This window comes from Diplotaxodon limnothrissa, linkage group LG15, assembly GCF_057381915.1.
Source record: "Diplotaxodon limnothrissa isolate DT_005_m linkage group LG15, D_limnothrissa_male_GT1.1, whole genome shotgun sequence".
Lineage (NCBI taxonomy): Eukaryota > Metazoa > Chordata > Actinopteri > Cichliformes > Cichlidae > Diplotaxodon > Diplotaxodon limnothrissa.
The window spans coordinates 22412796-22430378 of record NC_140610.1 but is presented as its reverse complement, the minus strand read 5'-3'; the positions used below and the strand labels follow the sequence as shown (position 1 = coordinate 22430378).

The following is a 17583-nucleotide window of genomic DNA, read 5'->3' as shown; positions in this document are numbered from 1 at the left end:
AAGGACAAGGAGGAGCAAGAGGAAGACGAGGAGGGGGGAGAGGAAGATGAGGAGGGGGGAGAGGAAGGGTAGGAAGAGTAAGAAATAGAATTACTGATGACATCAGAGCTACAATACCCTGAGGGTAGCTGGCCAACGGGTCCAGCCTAACTCGAGCCGCTACACTGTAGCAAGTACCATAAGGACATCTTGAAATGAGAATCGGTTAGTACAGTCACTTCGCACAAAGATTTGTAGCACTGCCATATGCCAATGAGAAACACACCAATACCATTGATGTAAAAATACGGAAATTGTTACTTTACAGAATTGCTAGATGACCAGATGCTGGGGGCAGAGGAAGCATGTTCACTGCAGACCAAGTAACCCATATAGTCATTATGGCGATTGCAAATAATCCTATACTTGGAAATGAACACTTGTGTTTGTTTTGATGTGTTTGAATAAACACCAGTACTTGAAGTTTGGATCCCTCTATGCTTATGGATCTATGACAGAAGTATGAGCTCAAACTGACATAGCCTACCTTGTGCACAGAGAAAGCAAAAGCCAGATGTGTTTTGTATTCATACCATCAGTGTGCAGTTGGCGCATTGTGTGCTTAGTAGATGATGGCTTGTGTGTACTGTTTGATACGGAAACACCACTTTTACGAAGGTGTGAAGAGTTAATCTAGCTGTGTTTGCTTTTGCAAGAGAACTACAATGTTTTGATTATTGGGTGACAGGTTTTCTTATTTGTGTGAAGAGTTTTGCAAAATTAGCCAATAGTTACAAAAAATGTGCTTAAGCAATCAGAAAAAACTGTAATCTTATGACTTTAGACATCAGTAAACCACAACTGAACTGAAAAAATTATTAAAACATAACACTGAGTTTCTGCACACACACAGTCAAGTGTCAGTCTGACATTCTAGACTTGAAAATAAGAAAAATTCAGACTGTTCTAGTAGATTATTTAGTGCTGTCAGTGTCCCTTTTGATGTTTTTTTCCTATTTTGTTGTCAATTTGTTTGTTAAGTTTACAGTTTTTCTCAAATGTTAAAACACAAAAGCCAATCCTGTAACCCAAATGACCAGTAGTCTAAACACATTTACTAAATGTAGCCACCATATTCCAGTACCATAAACACATGTCACATGAAGACACAATTCACAAAACACAACCCTCTGTACTCATAAATCTAAACACATTTTTCCTTGCTAAAACACATGTTGCAAAACAACTCTGCTCATATCCTCAAATGAAAGCCCATGTGATGCAAAATGCTTGCCACAGTCACCAATCTTTGAACACAGGGAACACACCTGGCGTCATTCACTACACACAATGACTCAAAATTGAAGACACTTGTTGCTAATGCTGTACCCACATGTAAAAGCAAGTTCAGAGTGCACAGTATGCTGAAGGTTCCAAACAAACACAATGGATGAAGGCAGAGTCAGGGGAAGAGGAATTTGATGCAGAGGAGGGAGAAGAGCTGGCCCTGGAAGAAGAGGAGCAGGCCAATGAGGAAGAGGAGTTCAAATGAGAGGAGGAAGAGGAGCGACCAACGAGGAAGAGGAGAAGGCCAACATGGGAGAGGAGAAGGTCCAGGAGGGAGAGCAAGACAACCTCGCACCATCATTACGGACGAGATGCGAGCAACAGCTCAGCGACATGATGCCGCACAGTGATTGTGGTGTGTGTGTGGTGTGAATAACGTAAATAAAAAAACTTCACACCCTGTTCATGTTTTCAAGATTACTGTTGTGTGCAATAGATTCTGTTTTTGCATTGAGTTGTGTTACAGTAGTGTACGTACATGCAGGATTTTCTATAGATTTATACTACTCATATGAAACTCACAAATCTAAATGCCTAATCCTCTGCAGAGATCTACGACGATCCGTTACTGTATAGTTTCTAAAATATGCATTGGCAGTTATGAAACAAAGAACCTTCTCACAAATTGAGCATTGTGTTTTCAATTGTTTTGCTGTAGTGTGTAATGCTGTGTATAGTGTTTATAGTTTTGACAGCTTCGAGCTGCTCTCTTGGTGTGGGAGTTTGAGTTTTGCAGTGGGAAGGTGTGGTTGTGTTTATGTAGCTTTAGAGAAGGGTGTTGTGTTTGGACATTGGGGGACCTGGTGGTAACGTTTGTGACATGTGTTTTAGCATTTGAGAAAAACTGTAATGTTGGTCTAATAGTTGATTTTGTGGATTCTGTTGATGATGTTCTTGTTGTCAAACAACATTAAAGTTACTAACAGTAAGAAAAGACTTGAAAGTAAGTTGACCTGAGGAGAGTTCATCGAGTCTCTCATCAAGTTGTTTGGCATTAACATCCCAGAAAAATACCCCATCAGCCTTCTTTCACCACACATCATAAGCACCATGCTGCGCTCTCTCGTCTTACGTCTTTCCAACCTTTTTCTCTCTCCTGCACCAGAAGGTGGCAGTGTTGCACTGAATTTATTTGTTGAGAGATGACAGGGAGAGGCCATGACAGGATCTCTGTGTGTTACGTGTAATTGTGGTTAATAACGCTTAAGTATAAAACTTCCATTGAAAGATATAAAATGAAACTAAAACGAACCATTAACACTGAATTGGTTCTTGGTTTTTGTTACATTTTTAAACTCTTTTTTTTACATTACAGTTTTCTTACAATTTATCTTTTTCTCTCTGGTTTTCAGCTTCAATAATGTTTTGGAGTGTGTGGGAGGGACTGAGGCTGGGAGTGGGAGGAGGAGCTTTGCAGCTGAGTCCTGGTTGCAATTTGCTTATAATTTGCCCAGATGTTACTACCTGCCCATCTTAACTGAATAACTTTCTAATGGATGTTTCAAGTGGATCTCCTAACAGCATGTACAGATTTTTATTTGCTCTTTCTTGTTATCACTCAACCTGGACTGGTTCAAAGAAGTTTTAACTAGCTTATTAGCATTCGTGCATTCTGCAGGATGCAGATTACATGAAAATTACAACCAGGACTCAGCCATGAAGCTCCTCTTCTCAGCACACGTCTAAACATTTACAAAGGGTTTAAAACTGAAAAGCAGAGCTCATGTTAAATCTGCTTCTATCTTTCTGAATTCATGAAAAAGATAAAAAGAGTTCAGTACAAACAGAGCTGCTTAAGAGTAAAGGTTTAATACTGAAGATGAAAGAACAGCAGGTCAAAGTGGAGAGAATAATTGAGACTAGCTTGTAGTCTATTATTATTCAGGTGTGTGAAGTGTCAGAAAGAGAGAGCTTGCTAACAAATAAAATCAGTTACAAATGCTTTAAAAAATCATTCGTATTGTCATACAGCCAAAACAAAGTGTGACACTCAGTGGGCTGGCCTTGTTTTCTTGTTGCCTGTCTCTTTCAGATATCTGGTAGGTGGAGCTGACCCAATTATAGATGCAGCAAACCTGAGAAGGCCAGTCCCAGTGCATTATAAAGACACTTTGAATGAACCTCCGGCCTCCTTCGTCTGTGGCTCATTATGCTCCCCTGGTTATGTTTGGTTATGGCTGTTGTACCATTCAATCTGTGTTTGGATTTCTTTACTTTATCTCATTAAAATATCTTACAGCCTTTGTGGCCTCCCACCTACTTGTCACATCCTTTGAGCCGGGTTGTGACAAAAGTTATCGATAACATAAAAGTTATAACATTGAATATAACGTTGGTGTCACAAATAAAGATAAAGTGTAACAATCAAATGCATTAAAAAATAAATGTAAACACCAAAAAAGAAGCTGTTATTCTGATTATACTGGCCTTGCCTTTTCATGGCTGAAGCAGTTTCCTTTGTCATAACTCGACTTCTCAGTCAACCATCTGAATGCAATGTTCTCAGTCTGAGAGTCTTTTCTTTATGTAACTAACTGGATAAACTGTTTGAGACACACAAAGGTTTTGGATTCTAAATATGAGATAAAATCAAAATGTAAATATTTTAAACATCAGTGGATTCATTTCTGTGATCAGTTGATGTGGAAGTTGTTGATCAGTGGAGTCCGACAGAAGCAGAAGAGTCTCCAGTGTTTTCATAGTTCACTGTACCTTCATCTTCATCATTAGACACCTGTGGAAAACAACGCATCACACCGTAGATTATCTCTCATATTCATACATTATGATACTTTTTTTCTGATATTTTCCATTTTCTGTTAATATTTTTGTTACATTTTTGAGATTTCTAACGATAATGCAGTAGGTTCAAGAATGGTACATGTTTATGTTTGGAAAATCAATCATTCCCCCTTTTTTATTATTGTGACCTGTTATATACCTCATTATGTCAGTAGATGGTGCTGTTTAAGCCCTTCAGCTCAGAAATAAATGTGAATATAGGTTTAATTATCTGAATTCATTTAAATTTGGGGGGGTTTGGTAAGAATGCTTTAAATAACTTTATTTACTGTTGTTAGCGAAATGTTTTTTTTTTTTTAGAGTAATTGGGATTAATTTGATTTGTACTGTGTACATGAGTGAATGAGGGAATTGTAGCTCAGAAATAAAAGAGCTCCGGCTCAAGCAAGACACTAGCTTCGGTGTCCTCTCTGTTAACCCACAGTTTCTATATGAATGGCTTTGCAGTGCCCCTTAGTCTGTGTATCGCTTCCTGTTGGTCCAGATTTCCCCTGGGTCAGGCACAGTACAGAAATTAGAGTATATTGAGTGTTCAGACTCACAGTTTTCTTCAGTCTGTGTTTTGTTTCCTGAAATGACAAAAAAAAAATGCATACACCAAACAGTAAAACTCAAAGCTTTTTATGTATAAAGTTTCATCTGTGAATGTTCTCACCTTTAGTTTTTGTCCACATGTTGACTGTAACAGCAGATATTAAGAGTGCTGCTAAACCCACAGACACGATGATGCATCTCAGCAAATACAGACAATCTGAAAATAATACAAAAATGTTGGCGTCAAATTTTTGTTCAACTCAAAAGATTTCAAATGTGATAAAAACAGTCAGTTTTCTAACATGTAGTGATGATGTTTGAGTGTTTTTTTTAGACTGTGGAGTTTCTAAAGTATTTATTCTTATAAGTTGAACGTGATACTGAATTTTCCCACAAAGATTCAACTGTCAGTCTGACATTCAGAGACAAATTCAGTCACTACCTGCTGCTGGATCATTTGATGTCTCTTCTAACGGTGTTGATGTTGTGGATTTTCTTGTCGATGATGTTTTTGTGGTGGAATTCACTGTTGTTGATTTTGTTGTTGCCGACTCTTCACCTAAAGAAAAACAATAACATCATTAAAGACACTGACAGTAAGAAAAGACTTGAAAGTAAGTGAACACCAACAGAGAGGAAACAGTGGTGAGATGTTTAACAGTCTAACAAGTCTCATGATGATGTCTCATGTCTGAGGATATGTTCTCTTTATCTTCATACAGACACTCAACTGTGAGTCTACAGTGTTCATATGTCAACACAGAGCTGTTCAAGATGCTTTATCATTGTTCTCATGTACACACACTGGTGAAGATGGAGATATTGTAAGAGAAAAGCAACAATAGAAAAATGAACTTCATCACTGTGATCATAATTATTGTGGTGTTTCAGTTTGTTGTTCTAACAGGACAGTTTGAGCTGAAAACATTAAGATGTAAATACTCACTGTTAATAACAGACAGATCAATCACAAAGTCTGAACCTTCTTGTGATCCTGTTGCTGTTTTGTACTGTCTGCAGGTGTAACGACCAACATCCTGATCTGTGACCTTCTTTATAACCAGAGAACAGTTTGCAGAAAGACTCAGTCTGTCTGATTCAGGTTTGGCTTCTTTATTCTGCCCAAAGTCAAAGAGTGATACTGTGGTGCTTGAATCACTGAAGATCCAGGTAGTACTGATACAGTTATGCTGACCTTGTAACGAGGTGTTACAAGGCAGAGTAACATCATGTCCACGTCCAGCTGTGACAGTTTGAACAGTTTGATGTTGCTCAGTTGTTCCTGTTGAGAAAAAGAGAGAGAGATGTGAAACATCAAATATGTTATGAATATGAGTGTTATGTTTATAATGTGAAGTTTATTTTAAATACAACACAAGTTTAAGATTTAACTTTTGTTTTAAAGAGTCAGCTAAAGTCAAAAAGTTAATCATGACTGTTTCAGTTAAAGGAAGAAAAAGAAGCAACACCTGTGATAATAATGCAGTTTATTAATTGAATGTGTTTCTATGCACACTTACCTTTAAACTGAAGCATCAGAATCAGTAATGAAGACATTTGAATCCATGTGAATGCAGCCATCGTGCTTCTGTCTCTCTCAGTCTCTGTTCTTGCTCTCACGTTCACAAATGAGACAGTCTCAGAGATGAACACAGCATCAACGTCCTGCTCACTTCCTCATAGTGACCACTGTTAGCAGCTATATAAAACACAGATGAAATGTGTTAGTGGTCTGAGACCTGTTGGTGTCTTATTGCACCTATGAAGTCATTTTTTCTCTCAGAAGTGAAAGGGAAATGCTTTGGTGATGTGGGTACAAGAGCTACAGAGCACTGGAGGTTTCATGATGACCAGATGAGCCACTGACAGATAAATGGTTACCTTGAGTGTGTGACTGAACTGTCTTTAGGTTTCCCACCATTTGTTACCACATAGCAGGTACTTGCTGTCTGATTATAATTTGGAATCACACTGGGTAAAGAAATGCATTTATCCCTCTATAGCCCATAACGGCTGCAGGCAGTCTGTGTGTTTTAACTACTGTATCAAAACGGTTTTGTACACAATATAATTTAACATATTGTAACAATATCAATACTTATTAACAATTTAGGAGAAACAAATCGATATGTGTCAACTAAAATTAATTACTACGTTTTTACTCCAGGGTCACCTTAGTGCCATACAGTTTGACATGATTAAAGACTTCGGCTAAAAGAAAACAAAAGTCTCAGCTAGTAAAAATGCATATATGTATCAATACTATCTTCACACAACATAAATAATAAAATAATTGTAATATAAAAAATAAATTGTCTTCCACTTCAGTTCGTAACTCTGTGTTTCTCACAAACTACCATTCAGCTCGCTGGATTCTGGAGTTTGCCTGCATACATCCTGTTCACATCCTGTTCACTAACCCCTGCCGCTGATTAAGGAAACACGCCCACATTAACTGGTGATAGTCACAGTTAACTTGGGCAGCTGTCTGCTCAATATATCATAACATCATTGCAATAATCTGCATGAAACAAAGAAGTGTACCTTCTTTACTCAGTGCAGAGCAGCTGGACGTCGTGTTTGCCCCAGAGTGACCTTTCTAATTAAACACTGATAAATGGGATTTAAAAGGAGGTAATAATACTGAAAAAAACCCTGAACATCTCAAACCATCAAACATCTTAGTTACTGTAGCTCAGGGATTTTAGCAAACAACAACTGGTCTGCAAAGATTATGGAAACATGTGAAACTGACGGACAGATGCATTAACAATATTTTCCATGAGAGGAGTTCTTATTGTAGTGAGTGTCTAGATGTGAATCTAAGAGCTCTTCTGACCTTCTTCTGACTCAGACTCCAGTAAACCACAGCTGAAGTGGAATTTTTTAAACATACTGAATTTCTCCACACAAACACGATCAAGTGTCAGTGTGATATTCACCTTTTTGTCGTCAAAAGAAGAGTGAGCGTCGCTGCTTCCTGGTAGATTGTTTGTTGCTGTTTTCAGTGTCATTTCTGATGTCTTTACTTCTGATTTTATATCCAAAGCTTATATTTCATGGCTTTTAAGCATCTGAGCCTCCTTTTGTCTATTGTAGATATTAGCTGAGTGAAAAACTTCCAATATTTTAACTTTTACATCCAATGCATTTTGCAGGCTCCCTTTGTCATCTATTGACATGATTGTCTTGATGTTGTCTTGACTACCAACAGATTAGAGAAAGTTAAGTGTGTGAAGACTGTTAGATGAGTTAAGTGTTTGGATTAACAGTGTTCATGGTGATGTTTGTCTGCACACATGAAAAGAGGTCAAGATTTAAACTTATTACACGTCGGAATTTGAGTCTTGAAGTTTGCAATGAAACATGATGACACTGCAGCAGTGACCACTGTTAGCTGTGAGGTGAGAACACAGATGAAATGTGTTAGTGGTCTGAGACCTTTTGGTTTCCAATTCCACCTCTGAAGTCATTCTTTCTGAGAAGTTAAGAGGAAGTGTTTCGGTAAAAATACAGCAGCTCTTGAGGTTTAACCCTCTAATGTTGACCACACACATATAATGCACTGCTTCATCTTTCTGCATACTTCTAAGGAAAACAAACAAAGGTTGATTTAATGAAAAGCAATCCTTTACTTCAACTGATGAAAAGTCCCATGAGAAAATGAAAAAAGTGATGTCTAAAATCAACTGGGAACTGACAGGGAGAATAACAAGCACTAAGACAAAGTCTGAAGGAAAGACAATGCTAAATGTAGACGAGGGTAATTATTGGACATTGATACAGCTGGATAACCAGACAAGAAAATATGTATCTAAAAAAAAAAACAGGAGACAATCAAAACTAAATGGGGAAATGTAAACACATGAATGAACTTAACATGGGGAGTTGATACAAGAGGAAAATACAGGAAACACTGATGGAGCAAATGAAACTCTAAAACTAAGACTAAATTATAACAATGACTCCAAAATACTCATTATTTATTTTTAGAATAATCACTGAAAGCAGCTTAAAAGATGGATTTTAAGCTACTTTAACCTATATCATCCAACAACACAGATCATATTTGCAATGGACATGGAATTATATTCATAACAGAAAGTTTAGCACAAATTAGAAAAGTTCAAACTCTACTTACCAAGAAACTGGAAAGCAAGTCTGCACAGCGCAGTAAGAAAGTTAGCCTGTTGGCATCAAAGCCGACAAGCAGTATGCACGACTTTAGGATTTTGGTTCACACTTATCTTTAAAACTAGGTGTGCACAATCAGACATGTTATCAACACTATTCTTTTTTCTTTTGTTTTGAAAGGGTCTGAAAAGTGAAATTAAGTTGAATATTAAGCGTTTTTGCTGTCATGTTTTTGGATGTCACAAACAGGAAGTTTAATATCGTCATGGATACAGTGAGATACACCTCTCAAGCCTAGTTTTATGGCCCTTTTTGTATTGTTAAAAATGGCACACAGCAAATGAATAAAAGTTTAATAACAATATTCTGTGTGGTTATCTAATTTGATATAAAGGTAACTATCACTAGACTACATTAACAATGGAGATCTTAAAATGAGCAATTCTGTAGCATAACCATTGTTACCCCAGCACAAATACACCCAGTATTATACCATATATGTTACTATAAAAATAACAAACAGGAAGTTACTCTATGATCCAAGCATTCATGCAGCATCCAGAAAAAACAACTAGAAACATTTCATGAGTAACACCCTATTTCTTTGGTTTGTTGATGGTGGAATAGAGATCGCTGGGATCAGTGGAAAGTCCAGCAGGTGAGGAGGGAACTTTCATAGTGCTGTAAGTCACAGTGTCATCATCATCCCCACAAGCCTATATGAAAAAATATTATAAGATGTTATTTAATAAATAAACTGACAGGAGCTTTAAAAATCACAAACTTACTGCTAACATCATCAATGTAAATACCAAAATCTTACCTGGGCTTTATTCTTGGTCTTCTTGGTGAAGCTGATGGAAGCATAGGAAACACCATCATCAGCATCAGCCTGCACAGTGAACACAATATAAAAACTGCTCAGTATGTGAATTCATGATGGGACTGTTTCACATCTATTGAAGTAAATTCATTTTCAGCTTCTCTGTTGAACTAAACATAACACTGAGTGTAACTTTGTACTGGGAGTACTGAGAGATCTCACTGGTCTCCTGATTGGTTCCTGGACCAGACTCAGTGTCTGCAGGGTTTAAGCTCAGTCGCTGCAAAAATACAGTTTGTGACCAAAATAATACTGAATTAACAAAACTGTTTCAAGGAGGAACTGATTCAAAGTATTTTCCAGCTGACTTTAAGTTATTTAGAGTCTCTGTCTGGTGTGGAACTATAGAGTCTAAAGACGATGATGAAAAGAACATTGGTGAAAGAGAACTTGTTATCTGGAGATTTAAACTCACCATGTTGTCGCTCTGTTGTGCTTTGTTTACTGACAAGAGAAAAAAAATAGTTGAACTTCCACATTAGAAATCAAAGAATTCAACATTTTATTTCCTTCATTCTGCTTATGATGTTAAATGTTCATCTGTCAGTGTTTTCACCTTTAGTTTTCTTCCATCTGATGATCACAACAACAATTATTAAGAGTGCTGCTAAACCCACAGGAATGACGATAAACCTTGACTGAACTGGAGAGATTATTAAAATGTGTTAAACAATGAATTTCTTGCACACCAACATGTTCTCACTCCCAAAGCCTAACATTTTACGCTAGGTGACAAATCGTCAGTATATCACACTTCCGGGCACCCAACATGTCCCTATATTACGAGATCGGAAAAATGAGGAAACTTGAGAACCGTTTGAAATGAATCTACACATGTACGTTCATTTTACTTAAATCACTTTGGAAAACACTATCTAACGTCATTAAAGTGGTTAAGGTTAGGGATAAGGTTATGGTTAGGGTTGAGACATGACAAATCGTAAGTATATGCCTGGGGAGTGAGAATGGTCTGTCCACACACAGACAAGACTCAGTCTGACATTAAAATTTCCAAAGAAGACAGATTCAGTCTCTACCATGTGGTTGATTATTTGGTGTCAGTGTCCCCTCTGATGTCTTTACTTCTTCTTTTGTTGTCCATATGTTTGTTGGTTCTGTTGCTGATTTTCTTGTGGTGAACTTCACTGTTGTTGATGTTGCTATTTCCAAGTCTTTACCTGAATCTAAAAGAAACACAGAGCGTACGGTTAATGATTTGACTTTAGATGTCAGTAAACCACAACTGAACTGGAAAGATTTAAAACATGTAAAACAAAACACTGAATCTCTCCACACACAGTTAAGAGCCAGTTTGATATATAAACATTAAACTTTAAAATAAGAGAGATTTGTGGATTTTTTTGTTGATGGTTTTTTTTGTGCTGGACTTTACTGTTATTGATTTGGTTGTTGTTACATCTTCATCTAAAGAAATACAATAACATCATTAAAGACACCGACAGTGAGAAAAAAAAACTTGAAAGTAAGTGAACAACAACAGAGAGGAAACAGTGGTGAGATGTTTAACAGTTTTAAAAGTCTCATTTTTGATGCTGTCTCATGTCTGAGGATATGTTCTCTTTATCTTCATACAGACACTCAACTGTGAGTCTACAGTGTTCATATGTCAACACAGAGCTGTTCAAGATGCTTTATCATTGTTCTCATGTACACACACTGGTGAAGATGGAGATATTGTAAGAGAAAAGCAACAATAGAAAAATGAACTTCATCACTGTGATCATAATTATTGTGGTGTTTCAGTTTGTTGTTCTAACAGGACAGTTTGAGCTGAAAACATTAAGATGTAAATACTCACTGTTAATAACAGACAGATCAATCTCAAAGTCTGGACCTTCTTGTGATCCTGTTGCTGTTTTGAACTGTCTGCAGGTGTAACGACCAACATCCTGATCTGTGACCTTCTTTATAACCAGAGAACAGTCTGCAGAAAGACTCAGTCTGTCTGATTCAGGTTTGGCTTCTTTAATCTGCCCAAACTCAAAGAGTGATACTGTGGTGCTTGAATCACTGAAGATCCAGGTAGTACTGTTACAGTTATGCTGACCTTGTAACGAGGTGTTACAAGGCAGAGTAACATCATGTCCACGTTCAACCGTGACAGTTTGAACAGTTTGATGTTGCTCAGTTGTTCCTGTTGAGAAAAAGAGAGAGAAATGTGAAACATCAAATATGTTATGAATATGAGTGTTATGTTTATAACGTGAAGTTTATTTTAAATACAACACAAGTTTAAGATTTAACTTTTGTATTAAAGAGTCAGCTAAAGTTAAAAAGTTAATCATGACTGTTTCAGTTAAAGGAAGAAAAAGAAGCAACACCTGTGATAATAATGCAGTTTATTAATTGAATGTGTTTCTATGTACACTTACCTTTAAACTGAAGCATCAGTATCAGTAATGAAGACATTTGAATCCATGTGAATGCAGCCATCGTGCTTCTCTGTCTCTCTCAGTCTCTGTTCTTGCTCTCAGAGACGAACACAGCATCAACTTCCTGCTCACTTCCTCACAGTGGCATCACTCCTTTTCTTTTCCTCTGTGTCTGAATTATTTCAGTTTTTAGCTTTGGTGTTTCCTTACCTACCCCCTCTCTCCAAATGTAAATATTAAATAAGTGAAGAACTTTATTTTAACTTTTATATTCAATGTAATTTGCAGACTCTCGTATCACCAAGGACTCTACATCAGTAGAAAATAATCAATAACAGAATAGAGGAACTTAAGGTGTGAAGACCGTTAGATGAGGTAAGTGTTGACATTAATGCAGCTCTTCTGTACATTTGGTTTATTATTAGAAAACAGTTTCCATGGTGATGTCTGTCTGCATACATGAATCATGTGAAGGTTCTGATACTGGTGCAGTCACCACTGTTAGCAGCTCTAACAGTGGTGACTGCACCAGTCACAAGGACACAGATGAGAGGTGTTAGTGGTCAGATACCTGTTATTTCTAATTTTTCTCAGTAGTTAAGAGGAAGTGTTTCAGTGAGAATGTGGGTTCAACAGCAACAGTGCTCGAAAAGTTTCATGATGACCGGATGAACTTCTGACACATCTACAAGTGTGTGACTGAACTGTCTTTAAGTTTCACACTTTTTTCCCCACATCGCTCATCCTTTAATCCAATTTTTTAATGCAATATGGGTATAATTTGCAATTATATATAAATATATCACAGGAGATATATTTATATGTTATTTAGAAAAGACTGTTTAGAGTTCAGTTCAAACAGAGCTGTTTAAACTAGCAGGGTAAAGATTTAATACTGAAGATGAACAGGAAGTCAGACTGGAGACAATAATAGTTTTTTGTACTGTGGTCTGAGGTTCATGGATCAGATGTGTGTGAGATGCCAAAGAGAGAAAGCGCCGCAAAAGATACAATAAAATCTCAAATACTTTTGACTTTTTTGATTTATTTTCATACCCCCAAATCAAAGAAAAATAGTTACAGATAACATTAAAGTTATAATATAGGGCATGTTACGGCCCTGAGCCTCGAAGGGAGCGAGACTGCCTTTTTTTATTCAAGCAAATCCAAACATGCCAGGACTCGTGGATGATTGGTTACTTGGAGACCTGTGCCGGCCCTCTTCTATGCAGACTGAAGTGTGACAGTCCATGCAGGTGATTGGCTACCTGGGGATGCCATGATACTCCAAGAGCCAATAAGTGGCTGATTGTGTCCATCTGCAGTTATAAAAGGCTGAAGAGCCTTCACGCTACAGGGCTGCTGCTGTGCCGTGTCCTCCTCACCCGCCTCTCTTTTTGAACTTTGTTTGTTAAACCCTGTATATGGTTGAACTTAGTTTGATGTGAGTTTTGTGATGCTAGCTTGCCTTAGTTAACCCTTAACTTTTACTTTTTTTTCCTGTGTTAATGCTTTACATGTTAATTGGTTGCCCAGTGGTCTTTTGAACAGCTCTGTCGGTCCTTTGTTTGAAGTTTGCAATAAAACCTTTTATTTTACTCAGTTTTCGTGTGAGGGTTCGTGTATGTTACTCCCCTCCTGTCCCCTAGCAGAGGGGGTGCTAACAACCATAACATCAGTTACTGCAGCTCAACAAGAAAGACCAGAGATAAAAATGAGGAATAAAGACTAGCAATCAACTACAAAAGAAGAAATGTAAAGAGCAGTGATGAACATGTTTTTCTGATCTTGGTCTTCTACCTTTTGTTGTACACTAAACATCATCAGCCTTAGCTTAATAACCAGCAAGGAAAGTAGAAAACCAAAAATCTCAAAAATACAGTGTCTCTCTATGTTTGTCTCCACGTTGGTTGAGTGTTGAGTAAAGTGCATATGAGAGCATGAGGGTGGGAATGGATGTTTGTATCTGTGTGTGCCTGTATGTCTGTGTCTATATGTCAGGTTGGGTATCAGACGCCACCTCTCTGGGGACATCTCAGGCCCTCCAAGGTATGGAGGCCTATCTCCCCCACTCTGGCACTCTGGATGTCTGGAGTTTTGATCTCCTCCATACCTGCTTCATGCCCTGGAGGACGGGGCTGTGGCTCCCCACACCCTCTAGCAGATCATTACAGGAAGGAACCTTTTAAATACAAGCGCGTCCATGCTCACAGGTGTACACACGGGAGCTCACACACACAAACTACACCCTTTTTGGCTCCTACCTCAAAGCACACTGTGTGCTGTCGATATTACGTGCTGCACAATAATGTAATATATGTATTTTTTGTCTGCTTATTTTGTTGTTTTTTGTTTTTTGCCCTTTATCCCCGTCCCTCCTCTCCACTGTTTTTATTTCCCTTTCTTTCTCCCATTTCTTTTCCCCAGTCAAGTCTGTCCCATATTTAACAAGTGAAAATAAAATCAAATAGACCATTACGGCAAGGCTGGGTAGGTCCATTTAGTAAAGTAAATCTGTTGGGCATCTTTCTTTGCCTTTAGACAATAATTCTGATGGCAAAAGAGCCAAACGGGACAAGCAAAAAAAAAAAAGAAAACCAAAAATCTTACGAATTCTACTCTCAGAGCTAAATGATAAAATAACCATGTGTAGAGCTTCTGCCATGGGTTATCAGAGTCTAATCGCCAAATACATTAATTTATCTATCTAAATAAATCATGTTCAGTTATTTCAAGTTATCTCTCCTTATTGAAATGCCCAAAACTCTCTTTGCTCTTTAAATACAAAACTTATTTAGGCTTAACTTGAGTTTCCAAGAGTCAGCTAAAGTCAGGAGGTACATCAAGACTGTTTGAGTTAAAGGAAGAATAAGGAAGCAACACTTGTGATAATAATGAACTTTATCAACTGAATGTGTGACGTTTAAACTGAAGCATCAGTATCAGTAATGAAGACATCTGAATCCATGTGAATGCAGCCATCGTGCTTCTCTGTCTCTCCCAGTCTCTTTTTCTTGCTCTCAGAGATGAACACAGCATCAACTTCCTTCCCACTTCCTCATAGTGACATCACTCCTTTTGTCTCGTGTTGCTGAATGAATTATTTCACTTCATAGCTTTTAACCATCCTTAGCTCCATCTCTCTCCCAGTGTACATACAAAATGAATATTATCTTTAAATTTTATCGTTTATATTTAATCTTTTTTGCAGACTCCCCTGTCGTCCCTTTAAACGGACTGTACAACAATGGAAAAAATTGTGATGAACACTCGAAACGGGGAAGTTAAATGTGTGAAGACTGTTAGATGAGGTAAGTGTGGCATTAATGAAGCTATTGTTTACATGTTGACTTATTATTAGAAAACAGTGTTCATGCTGGGTTTTTTCAGGACACATGAAAAGAGGTCAAGATACAAATTCTTCACACACCAGAATTTCAGTCTTAATGTTCGCAAGGAAACAAGATAATATTGCAGCAATGACCACTCCCATTCTCCCATTCTGACCTCCCATTCTAGATACTCTTGGAACCACATCAGCCCGCAGTCTGACAGCAAAGAGATCTAATGGGGTGATACGGCACTATGATGTCATTTTTCATTCAGTAGTAGACCCAAAAGCAGACTAAATGGACAGAAAGATGATGACTTTAACAAAACTTTATTGAACACAGTGAAATGAGACAGGTGACATGGAGAACTTAGCAAGAGTCAACTGAAACAGAGAGAAGGTGGTTAAATCCAGAGCTAAGGAGAGGCTACATACCCACGCAGTCACATGGACCTCACAGCACAAGCATACTCCCAAACTACTATAAGAGTGTTTTTTTATTATTATAAAGATTGTTTTGTCAGTTATGTTTTCAAATGTCAAGATGTCAAACAAAGGGAGAACACACGATGGCTCATGTTCAAACAAAGAAAGTTTGTTCATCAAAAATTTATTAATCAAACAGACATAACATTGTTATCCCCTCCTCCCCCCACAAAAAATACACGTTCAAAGCACCACAGTGGTAGCCCAATATCACACAGAACTGTCACATGATATTAAACAGAAGCTGTAAACTCAGCTCTGTAGAGTGGGCAGTCACTATCAAGCAGTTCATATCAAGTTGTAGATTCAAGCTGCTTTTCATGCTTTTGTCCACAACATGGCGCCAAAGAGCACTGTGTTGAAAAGCTTTGAGTAATGAACCCTTGTGTGTAATTCTCATGAAGGCAGATGGTAACAAATGTTTATTTGCCCTTGTTGTCCATCCCAGCAAAAACTAGGAAAAAAGAACAATAACAGTTTGTTATAGCTCAGTCTCCTAATGCGCCCGGAAAAGAAAACAGTTTAGTTATACTACACTTTACTACACAAGGTGTTCAGTACTGGGGTCAGCCTAGTCGAAGATCTAACAAAATACATGTTTCTGATATTTAGTAGTAATATCTCCACAATTAAACCATCATTGTGGGGAGATCACTACTGTCATGGTTTTGAATGAGTTTCTATTAATCCTAAGGTAGTGAAGTGCTATTTTATTGGAGTGTCATGTGTTGGTTTGTGCATTTAATATGTCACCTGACAACAATGCTGTCATTTCCTGTTTCTTTTAAATTAATGATTTAAAAACCTTTTAAATAGATTAAATGAGTACACATCTACTAAACCTCATATCAGTGGACAGAAATCTGTAGATGACACTTACTGAACTAAACTAGAAGCAGCTTCTCTCCAATAAGTTTCAGTCCAACTGTGGCTGTTTCAGGTGTACTCAAAATATCCCCCCCCCCCCCCCCCCCCCCCCACACACACACACACACACACCCTTTAGTACTTTTAGCAGTCACTGAATTTGCATTTACCTGAAGAGAAAGTAATTATGTTCATGTTTCCAGACTAAAATGAACACAAAAGACTGACTGACTCATTAAAAAGCCTTTATTTCCACTGATAAAATGTCCAAAATACAAAGTTCACGAAACGAATAAACAGAGTTCAAAACCAACTGAGTAATCCCAGGCAGGATAAGAGACACTGAGACAAAGACTGAAGGAAAGACTTATAAAGACTTATATGCTTATAAATGAGGGTACCATGATTACAGGAAGTGGATGCAGTTGGATGATGAGATGTAGGTGAAAATAATCAAAGACAATTTGATTAGTAAAACTAAACACAAAGACAATAAAACAGTGAAGTGAGAACCATAACTAAAGGTGGGAACAGACACATGAATCAACTTCACATAAGAAAATTGGCACAAAAAGCTATGACAGGAAACTCTAAGGGAACAAATTCAACAGTAAAACTGAGACTAAACTATAACAACTACTAGTCCAAAATACTCAACATTTTGTTCATAATAATGAATACGGGCATCAAACAAGACACATAATAAATTACTGTAAACTATCATTCAAGATCATATCTACAGTGCACATACAGGTATATTGTCACAAAAAGGCCCGGAGGCCGAGTACCAAAACCAAACCCATGTGCAGAGAACTCAAAGTGGAGGC

At 37.6% G+C, this 17583-nt stretch overlaps 2 protein-coding genes across 2 annotated transcripts; both read right to left on the bottom strand.

Moving 5' to 3' along the window:
• Window positions 1–4581: 4581 nt before the first annotated feature.
• LOC146617507 (uncharacterized) lies at window positions 4582–6243 on the bottom strand. The gene is made up of 6 exons (XM_085373471.1): window positions 6183–6243; window positions 5609–5944; window positions 5105–5221; window positions 5057–5066; window positions 4784–4860; window positions 4582–4697 (listed from the first exon to the last, which is right to left on the bottom strand). Exons 1-6 carry the CDS (start codon window positions 6241–6243, stop codon window positions 4582–4584), a joined length of 717 nt encoding a protein of 238 aa, XP_085229597.1.
• Window positions 6244–9392: 3149 nt separating this feature from the next.
• LOC146617506 (uncharacterized) lies at window positions 9393–12088 on the bottom strand. Its single transcript, XM_085373470.1, has 7 exons — window positions 12073–12088; window positions 11499–11834; window positions 10717–10863; window positions 10236–10322; window positions 10095–10123; window positions 9620–9688; window positions 9393–9512 (listed from the first exon to the last, which is right to left on the bottom strand). Exons 1-7 carry the CDS (start codon window positions 12086–12088, stop codon window positions 9393–9395), a joined length of 804 nt encoding a protein of 267 aa, XP_085229596.1.
• Window positions 12089–17583: the final 5495 nt, after the last annotated feature.

What these genes read in the sequence shown, in the direction of transcription:
- LOC146617507 (XM_085373471.1), bottom strand. Translation starts at nt 6,243, where the DNA reads ATGGCTGCATTCACATGGATTCAAATGTCTTCATTACTGATTCTGATG. An exon ending in TCTGATGCTTCAGTTTAAAG is followed by an intron (nt 5,945 to 6,182) that starts GTAAGTGTGCAT and finishes TTTTCTCAACAG; the next exon opens with GAACAACTGAGCAACATCAA. An exon ending in CATGTGGACAAAAACTAAAG is followed by an intron (nt 4,698 to 4,783) that starts GTGAGAACATTC and finishes TTGTCATTTCAG; the next exon opens with GAAACAAAACACAGACTGAA.
- LOC146617506 (XM_085373470.1), bottom strand. An exon ending in TGATCTGTCTGTTATTAACA is followed by an intron (nt 10,864 to 11,498) that starts GTGAGTATTTAC and finishes TGTTTCTTTTAG; the next exon opens with ATTCAGGTAAAGACTTGGAA. An exon ending in CAGATGGAAGAAAACTAAAG is followed by an intron (nt 10,124 to 10,235) that starts GTGAAAACACTG and finishes TTCTCTTGTCAG; the next exon opens with TAAACAAAGCACAACAGAGC.